Source organism: Netta rufina (assembly GCF_964035555.1).
Source record: "Netta rufina genome assembly, chromosome: 1".
In the NCBI taxonomy this organism is placed as follows: Eukaryota; Metazoa; Chordata; class Aves; order Anseriformes; family Anatidae; genus Netta; species Netta rufina.
Window position 1 is genome coordinate 205,449,763 of NC_140123.1, and position 12,295 is coordinate 205,462,057.

General features: G+C 42.3%; 1 protein-coding gene across 1 annotated transcript; it reads left to right on the plus strand.

Moving 5' to 3' along the window:
- Window positions 1-212: 212 nt before the first annotated feature.
- TMEM209 (transmembrane protein 209) lies at window positions 213-11,982 on the plus strand (the record flags this gene model as incomplete). The annotated part of the gene is made up of 14 exons (XM_084288549.1): window positions 213-349; window positions 466-524; window positions 1,613-1,744; window positions 2,636-2,874; window positions 3,264-3,468; window positions 4,083-4,258; window positions 4,972-5,043; window positions 6,133-6,229; window positions 6,860-6,985; window positions 7,436-7,533; window positions 9,257-9,371; window positions 9,466-9,563; window positions 10,220-10,293; window positions 10,885-11,982. The coding sequence occupies 14 exons, from the start codon at window positions 213-215 to the stop codon at window positions 10,937-10,939; spliced, it is 1,683 nt and encodes a 560-aa protein (XP_084144675.1). The 3' UTR covers window positions 10,940-11,982.
- Window positions 11,983-12,295: the final 313 nt, after the last annotated feature.

Genomic DNA, 12,295 nt, shown 5'->3' on the forward strand with positions numbered 1-12,295 from the left:
TGCTTTATGGTCAGAAAACATAAAAAATACAGAAAATACAGAATTTGAGCCCTTTTTTGTATTCATATTAAATGACTCAAGGTCTAAAGGTGAAGCCAAGTGACATAGTTTGTTTCGGGTTACTCATTTTTCTTTAATTCTATACCGACTAAGGATCTTACTGTATAAAAGCTGACAAATTCTGTTGTTCCTCTGTGTTTGTTTTACAGATAATGACGGCGGAACAGAGTCCAGCAGCTTCCCTCATTGACAGGACCATCAAGATGAGGAAGGAGACTGAGGCCCGGAAGGTGGTCTTGGCCTGGGGACTCCTTAACGTGTCTGTTGCAGGAATGATATACACTGAGATGTGTGTTGATTGGTATATCTGCTACAAACCACCAAAGCATCCTGCTTTGTCCTTCCCTAAATACTTCCTCGGACCCAACTGCTGCTAAAAAGTAACTTAATTGGTTTTCTTTTCAGGACTGGAAAACTCATAAGCTCCTATTACAACATAACCTACTGGCCGCTCTGGTATATTGGTGAGTTGCTGCAGCATTTAAATTAATTTTCAGGGTTTTATTTTTCCTCTTTTCCTCTTTTCCTCTTTTCCTCTTTTCCTCTTTTCCTCTTTTCCTCTTTTCCTCTTTTCCTCTTTTCCTCTTTTCCTCTTTTCCTCTTTTCCTCTTTTCCTCTTTTCCTCTTTTCCTCTTTTCCTCTTTTCCTCTTTTCCTCTTTTCCTCTTTTCCTCTTTTCCTCTTTTCCTCTTTTCCGCTGTCAGTTTTCTTAACAGAGATGTTATTTTTAAGCCAGCATTATTTTTCTTTCTCTTCTTTCCTCTCTCTCTCTCTTCTTTTCTTTCTCTTTTCTTTGAACTCAAATGTTTTTCTTCCATGAAACTTTTGGCATTCTGTCATTTTTTTTAGTGACAAGTAAAGAGTGGTAACAGTTTTCTTAGTTACATCTTGAAACGGGACGAAAAGCTCATTTGGTCCCTTAAGTCTGATTAACATGTCTAATGTTAAAGGCCTTGGATAACCCTGCAGATTTTACTGCTGTGTTACCTTGTAGGTATACGTGGTGTTTCCCAATAATTAAAAAAAAGTTTTTAATTTATTAAAATTTTTATTTTAAAAAAAATATTTAAAAAGTGTTGTTTTTTTTTTTTTAAAAAAAAGTTAAAGTTTGTTTCAAGTGAGTAGAATCTAAGCTAGATGTATCAAATACAACCAGAGGATGAAAAAGAGCAAGAGGGAGAGAAAAATCACGAGATGAGTGACAGGTGATTTGTCAGAAGATATTTGAGAAAGCGTGAAACTATTGCAGTAGTTTATGTCCTTTGGGGAAATAATCTTCCATTAAAAAAAAAAATAAAATCCTTAGCAATATAAATTAATGTCAATATAGGAAGAGAAATTTTTATTTCATGTGTAAGAAGGTGAAGAAATCTTACATCCTTGCCCAAGCTGGTACTTACTTGAAGCACTGATAATGACATGTTTTTAACGAGCATATTTCTGTTTGTTTTTTTTTTTTTTTTTTTTTTTTTCCAGGGCATATACTTGTATAATTCCCCGTGCACAAACTACCCAGTATCATAAAACCTTCTGTGTTTTTTTTTATTTTCTAGAACTTGCGCTCGCCTCTCTGTTCAGCCTGAACGCCTTATTTGATTTCTGGAGGTACTTCAAGTACACGGTGGCACCAACGAGCTTGGTGATGAGCCCCGGACAGCAGACCCTGCTGGGGCTGCAGAATGCAGGTGGGTGTGATCAGTGTCTCTGGCTGCCTTCCTCTCGTGCTCAATTCTTTAGTGAAGGGTTCTGATCTACCACATCTGACACGAGCAGGAAGCTGAATTACCTTCAGCTTATTCAAACTCAGAAGATCAGGTGGTAACTTGAGTGTTTGTGAGAACTGGAGGGGAAACACACATAATAAAGGACAGGATAGCAGGCTGCTGGAGGACTGCAAAAAAAAAATCAAGTATTTTGAGGCTGGACAAGGAATTTGTAACCTGTACATGGGCCTGGGAGCAAGACAGAGAGTGCAGGTTTATATTTAATGTCAATATCCTAGTAATATGACATGAACCAGAGTAGAGGGACAGGGGTGTTGACGCGAAGTCTGCAAAATGACAGCCTAGAGAGCAGTCAGTCGGAAAGCTGGTGAACATCACAGCAAGTTTCTAAGGTACAGCAGAAGCTGGCAAGGTAAATACAGCAGGAGCAGAATGCTAATTCAGTGGTGGGGCCCTGCAGAAAGGTATGTGGATAGGAGTAGTGCTGTATCACCACAGCTCAAGGGTTATTTGCGCAGATATTTTAAGACATTCCATACACTAAAGATGGGTAAAGTATGCAGGTAGAGGAGCTGATGAAATAACTTATGCAAGGTGCCTGGTAGCATTAACTGAAATGTGAAATTGAGACCTGTGACCACAGCACAGTATAAATCCTATAGTTTTGGGCCTTTCCTTTTCTTCTGTCAGTGGCTTGATGACAGAGTTTTGTGGGGTTCAGATCTTTCTAATGTTCTTTCTAGCACCTTTATAAAATTGCCTTACAATAGCATTGTGTGTGTGCATTTACAGGGAGGAGGAAAGTTTGGGGCTGCTGCGTTCACACCGGTAATCCTGTTTTTCCTTTTGCAGTGGTACAGACAACTCCACCCCGTGAGCTGGCGGCAAAGAAAGTCCCTTCTTCAACGCCTTCTCCTCCAATCCAGGGGCAGAGCGTGCTGAGTTACAGCCCGTCCCGCTCCCCAAGTGCCAGCCCGAAGTTTGCTACGGGTTGTATGGCAGGGTACAGCCCTCAGCTGCAGGCTCTGTCCAACAACAGCGCTTCCTACAGCAGTAACGTCACCTATTCACCAAGCAGCAGCTACAGCAAGGTAAGGAGCAAGGCAAAGGCTGGATTTGCTCATCGTGTCCTCGTGTTGTGCCGTGGGAGGTGAAGAGCAGGTAGCAGAGTTGTGCATACGTGTGTTTGCTTCGTTTGTAAGGTGGATGTAAAATTGTCGTATCAGGATTCGCGTCCTCTTTCCCCGGTTTCACTTTATTTTAGAGTAGCTGGTTTGTTTCGGGACAAAGCAAAAATAAGAAACTAAAATGTAAATACAAAGCAGCTAAAAAAAAAAAAAAAAAAAAAAAACCTGGACAAAATCAGCTAAAAAAAAATAACACAACACAACTGACCAAGAGTCTTTTATATTAATGTAGCTTACAAATCAGAGTGGAATTCTGTCCTGTAGACACAACTGTCTGCTTTTCTTTGCCAAAGGTTTCCAGCTTCAGCCCATCTCCTAGTGGCTCGCCGTACCCTGCGAGTATTGGACCGATGGAAAGCGGAGGGCTGAGGTCTCGGTACCGCTCCTCACCCATCCTGTATAATTCTCCTACTGGCAAAGAAGACTACATGACAGACCTCAAGTCGCTGGACACCTTCCTTCGAAGTGAAGAAGAGAAACAGCACCGAGTTCAACTGGGTAAATAAAAGGAATTACTTGATCTGAAAAGCTTGGCAGTGAGAAGGTGTCGCTTGGATGCAAGAGGTGCTTTTGCAGATAAAGAAATTTGCAAAGGATTCCAGCAGAAAGCACTAGAAATTAAACCCAACACATGAGGTTTCACCTGTGAACCTGGTAAAGGTTGAAAAGTTTAGTCTTCTACTGAAAAATTAAGACATGAGGTAGAATGCTGTAATTTCTACACATCCCTACGGTTTAGGAGCTTCAGAAAGTTTCCTCCAAACTCCTTTTATCACGTTGTATGGGATCTAAAATCCTTTGTATGGGATAAGGGCTGCTGAGCTGAGGAGTGGGCTTCGTTGAAGTGTGTGCTGATGGATGATGAGAGGTATATCTTAGGGAGAAGGCGTTCTAGATAAAGAGTGAATCACCTGCAGGCAGTTCTTGTCCTGGATAGGGACAAAACTTATTGTGATAAAGTATGAAATCAGTGTTTAGGCAAACTGGCTTCAGTGTGTGTTCAGGGTAATTCAAGTCTGTCTCCAATCAAAGCCTTGCTGCGCTGACCTAGTGCCTGTGCTGTTGCTTCCAGAGTTACTTGGCCATAATTGCACGTGCATGGTTTGTTTCAGGAAGTTCAGACTCCAGCTCTCCTTCCAGCAGCCCAACTTTTTGGAACTACAGCCGCTCCATGGGAGACTACGCGCAGATTCTGAGGAAGTTCCAGTATCAGCTGGCCTGCAGGTCCCAGGCTCCATCAGCGCACAAAGATGAGGCTGATCTGAGCTCGAAACAGGCTGCAGAAGAGGTAAATTCAGCAGCGAGGTAGCCAAGAGAAAGAAATGGGTCTAAAATAAACAGCTTCATCCAGCGGTTTGGATTTGAGCTGTATCAGAAAAGTTGGAGAGGGAGAAATCCTGTAGCACTTAACCCATTGTCATACAGCTTGTAAGTTCCATGTCACCATAAAGGGACATTTCAAATTCCGAGTGGTCATTGAAAAATGATTTCTCCCTTGGAAAGCAAGGAGTGCTCTGGATAAAATGTATTTGTGATGTAAAAATTGAGCTAATGTGGATCTGTATATTTGTGTGTGTTCTGTATATCTGAAGGGTTTAAAATATTCTCCTTCACACTTACATCTCAAAGAAATGTGATTTGAAGAAATATCATTTATATCTTCAATTAAATTTGATCATTTTTTTTAATTATTTTGTACCTAAACCTAATGCAGCTTCCCGATTCAAAAACCTTTCAAATTTATCCTACATTTTAGACCAACGTTAGCTTAGCAGAACTGAGAACTTAAAAATGATTTTGGACTCCTGCAAGGCTTTTGTTCCACAAATAAAGAGCAGGAGTGTAGTATTGAAGCTGCTGTAGAAGTCATGATGCAGCCAGCAGTCGTATACAAATTTGGGAACACGTGATTTGAATCATGTGGTGTAGTTAGTATCAGAAATTATTTTAGTCCCTAGAAACTCCTTTGTTTTTACCATATAATTAATGCTTTTTCAATAGGTTTGGGCCCGGGTGACAATGAATCGACAGCTGCTGGATCACATGGATTCCTGGACTGCTAAGTTTAGAAATGTAAGTCCTGTCCCTGAGGACTGTGTGGCTTTTAGAAACAAGCAGAGAGGAGTGGAAGAGTGCCTCCACCTCCCCTGTGTGCCTAGGGCGGCGGGAGGAATCCCACCCTCTGTTTGGGGGCTGGGGTGGGCTTGTGCAAGGAGATAAAGACAGCGTGGTTGTAAGAGGGGAGTACTGGGATGTGTTTGCGACCTGCCCCGGGTGCTTTGTGTCCTGAAAATCATGCAGTTGTAAAGTTCAGCCTCCTTTGAATGACGAGCAAAAGCATCTTAGATAGGACAAGGTTTGTTTTTCCTTTCAGTAACTCAGAGGGCTGAGTTAATGTTTCTGCAGCGCTTCAAACATGTTCTTCTGGGTTCAAAGCGTGGAAAATTCCAACCCAAAAGTTGACTTTTTCTGACAATCCTGAGCAATGTAATAAAAATAAAAGCTCAAAATCTTGATCTTATCACTAGGACCTGCTATAGCAGAGATATAATTGCACACGATGGCCATGTAATTAGTAAATCAAACCCTGAATCCCCCTATAGTCATTCATATCTATAAAGTATGTGGTTTTGCTTATTAAAAAAAAAAAATGTAGTGAGATGGGTGGAAAACAAAGACTTGTGTGAGATCCTTACTAGATTCCTGAGCATCTTTTCACAAAAGTAGCTTGCTTCACTTCCCAAATCCCGTCACGTACAAACACCACATGGGGTGCTTATCAGCTCCTTGTTTTCCTGAAACCGACCTGGGAGGGAGCTGACCCATCTCAGTACAAATTATCTTTATGGATGAAGGGCTGCACTCCGTAATACCCCTTTCCTCATTGTTCAGAAAAGCTTTATCTCGGACTTGCTAGAGATTTGTTTTCCTAACTCCTTTACACTGATTTTTCTGGCCTTTCAGAAGGCCTTGAAGCCAGTCCTTGAAGTTCAGCATAAGTTGGCATTCTGATTTATTTGCTGTGCTGCTTTGTTGGCTTCAGTGTTCCTGTCAGTAACCATTTTTGTGACTGTAACAAGGACTAGGGGGTAAGCTGAGGGTGTTTTTTTTTAGGTATTCTTGTTGCTTCTGAGCTTTTGACTTTTCGTTTTTCTTTCCTAGTGGATCAATGAAACAATTCTCGTGCCGCTCGTCCAAGAGATCGAGTCTGTGAGCACTCAGCTGAGAAGAATGGGGTGTCCGGAGCTGCAGATCGGAGGTAGGGTGCAGCAGGAGCTTTGGGGTTCCTGGAGGGGTGCTCTGTAGCTGGGGCATCAAATGGGAGCCATTTAAATTCAGTCTGCTGGAGGTTATTGTTCCATTTCCATTGTGTGTTGGTGTGGGCTTGCTTCACATCATTAATTTCATCAAGCTGGAAAGGTTCTTCATAGGACTTCTGGAAATACTGATGAAGGCTTGGTGGTGATTTTTGTCTCGTATAAAATTCATAAACCCTTTTTTTCCCCCAAACTCAGGAATTACAGGATCAAATTATCATCCATTATTGTACATTAAACTGTCAGAAAACATTTCGAGGATAGACGTGCTGTAAACTCTGTTTCCAGCACTACGTGCTTTTGCAAACTCTTCCTTAAAATGAGCTTTCTGAAAAAACTGCTCGGGTAAAATTCTGATAAGCTAGAGCTCTTTTTCATTTGATTCTGAACATTTCAATTCTGAACAATTCTGAATTCCACTACTTGACTGCCCTTGAATATGGAGTGTTTAGGGTGCTGTGTCACACCTTAAGCATTTCTAGGGCTTAATAGTGGGCCAGAGAGGAGAGGTCTTTGTGTCGAGGCCTGTAAAGGGGGGCTGCTGATGGGTGCTGGTTGTTCTTGTGTTGCAGAAGCCAGCATCAGCAGCCTGAAGCAGGCAGCACTCGTCAAAGCTCCGCTCATTCCAACCCTGAACGCTATCGTGCAGTACCTGGATCTCACACCCAACCAGGAATACCTGGTGGAAAGGATCAAAGGTGCGTGGTGTCGCTGTGCTAACGGTGAAAGGCTTCAGTTACTGCAGCCAGGAGCTGCTGGTGTGGGATGCTGATGGCTGAACATCTCAACCGAAGCGCCATGGGGATGAGAGCTGCTTTGAAGTGGGAGAGCCGTCTTCACAACCTTCTATTTTTATAGCAATATCACGATGCAGGAGTTGGATGTAGCTGTTTTTAATGTTTTTAAAAGCTTGGTCTTGTGTTCCTCCCGCGTGCTGCGGTTGTCAAGTGCTGGATTTAATCCTTTTGTTAATTACAAAAAAAATTGTAAATTTGCTCCCCCTACTTTTATACCTTTACAAGCATTTCGTTAATTGTTTTTTTCCTATTTTGTATACTGTAAATATGCTTGAAGTCCCTGAAACTAGCACAGAATACCTATCTCATATACTTTCTACCCAGTAACTGAATAAATCTTGTTGCTTTCAGAGCTTTCTCAGGGTGGATGCATGAGCTCCTTCCGATGGAACAGGGGAGGGGATTTCAAAGGCCGTAAGTGGGACACTGACCTGCCCACTGACTCTGCTGTAAGTTTTTGAAGACGTAAAAACTGCTTAAAGTGGCTTGCTGTCAGCATCAGCTTTGGAGGTGGTGGCCAGTAAGTCTTTTGAGGAACTCAGTAAAAATCCTGTTTGCATCACTACACAGATAATCCCATTGTAATCAGTGAGATTACATGGGGAATGATACAAACGGGATTAGATGTCGTGTTTGTTACAAAAATGCAATTGAGTATCTTAGTCTTAGGCCAGCCTCTTACTTAAACTCATCTGAAAGAGCCTGAGATAATGCTGGGGAGCAGCATGAAAGTAGAGGTCTTGCTGGGGCAGTTCTCTTCTATACGTGAAAACAAAAAGCAAACTTTGTGCCTTAACTAAATCTAGTGATTTCTAATGCAAGGGGAAGCTTTCGCCTTGTTCTCACTTTATTTACTGCAATGGACAGGGAAAAATGGAGATTGGGTGGCACGTCTGCTCTTTGATTCAGTGTTTTTGGAGAAATTTGAAGATGCTGCATATTTTACTTCAGATTTGTAGCGGTGCTTATCCCATTAATCTGGAAGGTCAGGATAACACCACCTGAGTCATTAAACAATGACTTGAAAAGTCAACTGAGAAATTAATTAAAAATAATAAAAACCACAGAACAATCCAGGAAGTAGAAAACAGGCCTTGCAGTGTGAGTCTTCAGTTAAACTCTGTATTTGAAAGTAGAGTTAGTGATTTTCTTTTTCCCCCACTGTGTATGGATATTCAGTTATTTGGAAGAATATAAAATGGGAAATCTGAATGTCAGAACTTTGCAACTTGCTGACAAAGATACGAAATTCGGCTCCTAGAAGCCAAACTTGGACAAAATCAGCCTTGAAATAGAATTTACTGTGAAGATGATTAAATATTTGATTGTGACTGGCTGCAGAGCAACTCTTAAGAGCAAGCTGAACAGCTTGGAAGTGTTTAAAGATCCCAAGACAGAGTTCTCACACCCTCAAATTCAATCTTTTATCAAAACCAGGTAGGATAGGTAGTGTTGGACAGTATAATAAGCCTCTAAAAAAACGTCATGCTACAGGTAACACAGAAAGTATCATATTATAGAGCAATTTGGTCACATTGCCCATGTAAAATGTTGAGAATTGGGTTAAAATATGCAGAACGTGCAGCGTTCTCACTGTAGGGAACTAAGATATTCTTCCTAGGACTTTATTCCAAAATCTTGGCATAGTTAGTAAGGCTCGTGGGCATCTCGGGTTTCTCCAATTATTTTTGTTTTACCTGCTTTGAAGAAAAAGGCGAAATTTGCTAGATAAGGGGTAGTGTTTGCAAACCTGCAGTTTAATTGCATCTGCCCTTCTAAGCCAAAGCCTTGCAGCTAGGAGAAAACCCATCTCTGAAGCAGATGGCTTGCAGTTTGTGGCCCAAATATGCTAATAAGATTTGTGACTTTGCCAAATTCTGTGAGACACCAGGATAAAGTTACGTGTGTGTGAGTTGAGCTCCTGACATCCAGCATCAGTTCATCACCTCGTGCCTGACACTGTCTCATTTATTAGAAAAAAATGAGCTTGTCTTCGCCCCAGCAACAGGCCTGGACCACTGGAATGGTGCTAAAATGGTCCTAACCAGCGGGGTTAACTCAGTGTTGCAACCAGAGACTATCAAGTGCCCGAGATAAGGGAAAGAAAGGCGAGGTATGGTAGCACTTTGTCTCTTTCAGGACACTAAGTGCAATCTGTTTGTGTTTACCCAGATCATCATGCACGTGTTCTGCACTTACCTTGACTCCAGGCTGCCCCCTCACCCCAAATATCCCGATGGCAAAACCTTCACTTCCCAGCACTTCATTCAGACTCCGGATAAACCAGGTACTGGCATTCGCAGAGCGCTCCCTAAACTTGCTGCTCAGACCGTGACAGCACCCTTGAAATCCCCGTTTTCTCTTAATTTTTTCATTCACAGACACTTCAAATGAAAACGTGTTTTGCATCTACCAAAGCAGCATCAACCCGCCCCACTACGAGCTGATCTACCAGCGCCACGTCTACAACCTGCCCAAGGTACGGTGGTCGTGGTGTTCTGCTGTCAGAAAAGGATCAGCAGATGGGCTTTTTTTTTTTCCTTTGATTTGAGATGTTTTTAGGAACTAGCCACACACTGACTGTTTGCATTTTCAGTGCAGAAAGCAAATGTTAACTTGGTCCTACACTGCTACCTAGTACTAAGTCTGCTACTAAATAATACCTGTAATAGCTATTTTAAGGTTTATAAGTAACTAGACAGTAGCTTTTTATTGTTTTCTATTTTATTTTTTTTATTTTAGAGTAAATCATCAGGAAAAAAAAAAGCCATGTAATCTGTGAAGTGCCTCATCATCACCGCCTGGTGCTTGTCTGTAGGAATTCTGGGGGAAAGCTTTCAGCTTCAAAATCAACGTAGTGAAATTGTACAAATGTTGATTTTTATATTGAGCCCTGGTTGTAGCTGGATCTCTGCTTTCTGAGTATTTGGGGATAACACTCCAGCCAAAAAACGTTTTATTTTCTGAGATTTGCCTAGTGAAAAGAAGTAAAGTATTAAGGCCAAAAGCCTGACACCACACGCTGTGATGCCACTTTGTGATGTCCATATCGTAGCTGCTTCTTCCCTGAAATATTGGTGGGATTCCTCAGCAGTGACTTGCTTTCTCATCCCTTTTTTCTTTCTGTGGACCCAGGGCAGGAACAACATGTTCCACACCTTGCTGATGTTTCTGTACATCATCAAGACAAAAGAATCTGGGATGCTCGGGTGAGTACCCAGCGCCGTCCTCGTGCCAGGTATCCTGTTTGAAATGCCTTCGAACTGAAATTGCTACGATATTAATGATATTAAAATCATCTCACTCGAAATAACAGCTTTTAAATAAAATTAGGTACAGTTTATTTGTGTGAGAACCACGGGGGGGAAGGTTTTGTGCTTTTCTTGGTCTCGTGCTGCTGGAAAATGGGGTTGAATCCGTGCCAGGGAGCCGTGGCCTTGCCCAGCAGCCAGACTGCTGCTTTTTTTTGCTGCTGCTGGCCTGAGGTGCTCTGCTGTTTATAAACCAGGGACAAACACAACCATCGTGCCATAACCTCTTGTTTTTGGCACAGCAAGTTCTGTTCGAAGCATACACTGAAAGCCAGGAGGGGAATAAAAGCAGCGTCCTGACTTGCCCTCTGTTCAGAGCTCTTTGTTCTGGAAGTGCTCTGCTTGCTGCGGGGCAGGGCGCAGCACCTGGGGGTGAAAGGCAGAGCTGTGGAAGTGGCAGCTTTTTTTTTTTTTTCCTGTAACGAATGTTTGGTTTAAACAGGTGCTTTTATTTACTCGCGTTTTGTTGTCATAACTTTGTTTCTGCAGGCGTGTAAATCTTGGCTTGTCGGGAGTCAACGTCCTGTGGATTTTTGGAGAATAACAACTTCTCTGGCGGGATTCCAGGCCAGAAGAGCGATGATCTGATCCTGGCTTCTCTGGCAAGACAAACCCAGCAGGATTGTTACGTTACTTGAACCCAGAATTCTCTGAAACGAGATAATTTAAGCTCTGCTTTGTGGGCAGAGGGGAAGCGTTTGTAATTCTCCGCGGGTTTTGTGAACGTTTTCTTTAAAATGTTTTGCTGTTGAAATGCTCCTACATCCGAATTCCAGGCAGGTTTTCCCTTTCCAGCTCTTCACCTGAGCGAGTCCATCTTGCAAGGCCCTTTGCTGTCTGTGTTGTGTGTACCATTCCCTGCCAGATCCGTTTTCACTGATATTATTAAGGCTGATAAGAAAAACATTAATTTTTATCCCTGACTGCTGCTATAATTGGGTGTTGTAACCCTGCCAGCTGTCTCCGCGTTGCAGATGTAAAGGAAAGAGAAAACCCTGCTGCTTTCAGTATGTAAGGTGGTTTTTAAAAATACATTTTTATTTTTATAAGCAAAACAAGCATGCCAGGCACATGTGACTGTCTTATGAGCTGTGTGACACTGTGGGCATCTCGAGAACAACCGCGACATTCCCCTGCCTTGGCTTTTTAATTTTTTTTTAATTTATTTTTTTTTTAACCTCTCATCAGCTTTTCTGATAGTATAAATCCAGCCCCGCTTTGGAATGGACCTTTTGGGGAAAAACACTAGCCTTTGCTTCAAAGAAGAGCTCCTGGAATATTTGAAAAAAAAATCTTTTTTTTACAAGGAGGGGAGAGAATCTGTTCGGGGCTCTGGCAAAGCAGGGTTTCAGAAGTGTACATAGTCTGTAATTTTTATAAATAGGGATAAAAATTAATTGCTGATGGTTTTTGTGGGCTTAAGGCAAGGATGTCGCCTCGTTCTCCTCTCTGTCCCAGCGACCAACGGAGCCTGGTGTGCCTGTAAATGCCAAAAAAACATTTGTACGTGCAGGAGGGAGAATAATGGGCCTGTCACTGGAGCCAAGCATTCCGTGTTTTGTTATGAAAATATATTTTTGTACCGTGCTTTTTGTGTCAAGCTTTGTTCTGCCTTTGTCATGCACACAGAAAGGGGAAGGGGAATTTGGGATGGTCACTTTTTGGCTGATTTTTGGCGTGAGCCAAAGGGGAGAGCTGCCTGTTCCTCGTGCCTCTGCCCCCCTGGGGAGATGCGGATTTTTCCCGGTGCCTGCCAAAAAACTGGCTCGTTTGGTTCCTGGATTAATTGGGTTCACCTTATCAAACAGCTGTTGGGGTTTTTCCTGTGCTTTGGCATCACTGATTGAATTAATTGGGATTTGCACAAACGATAGCGAGGAGGAACAGCCAAGCTCTCAGC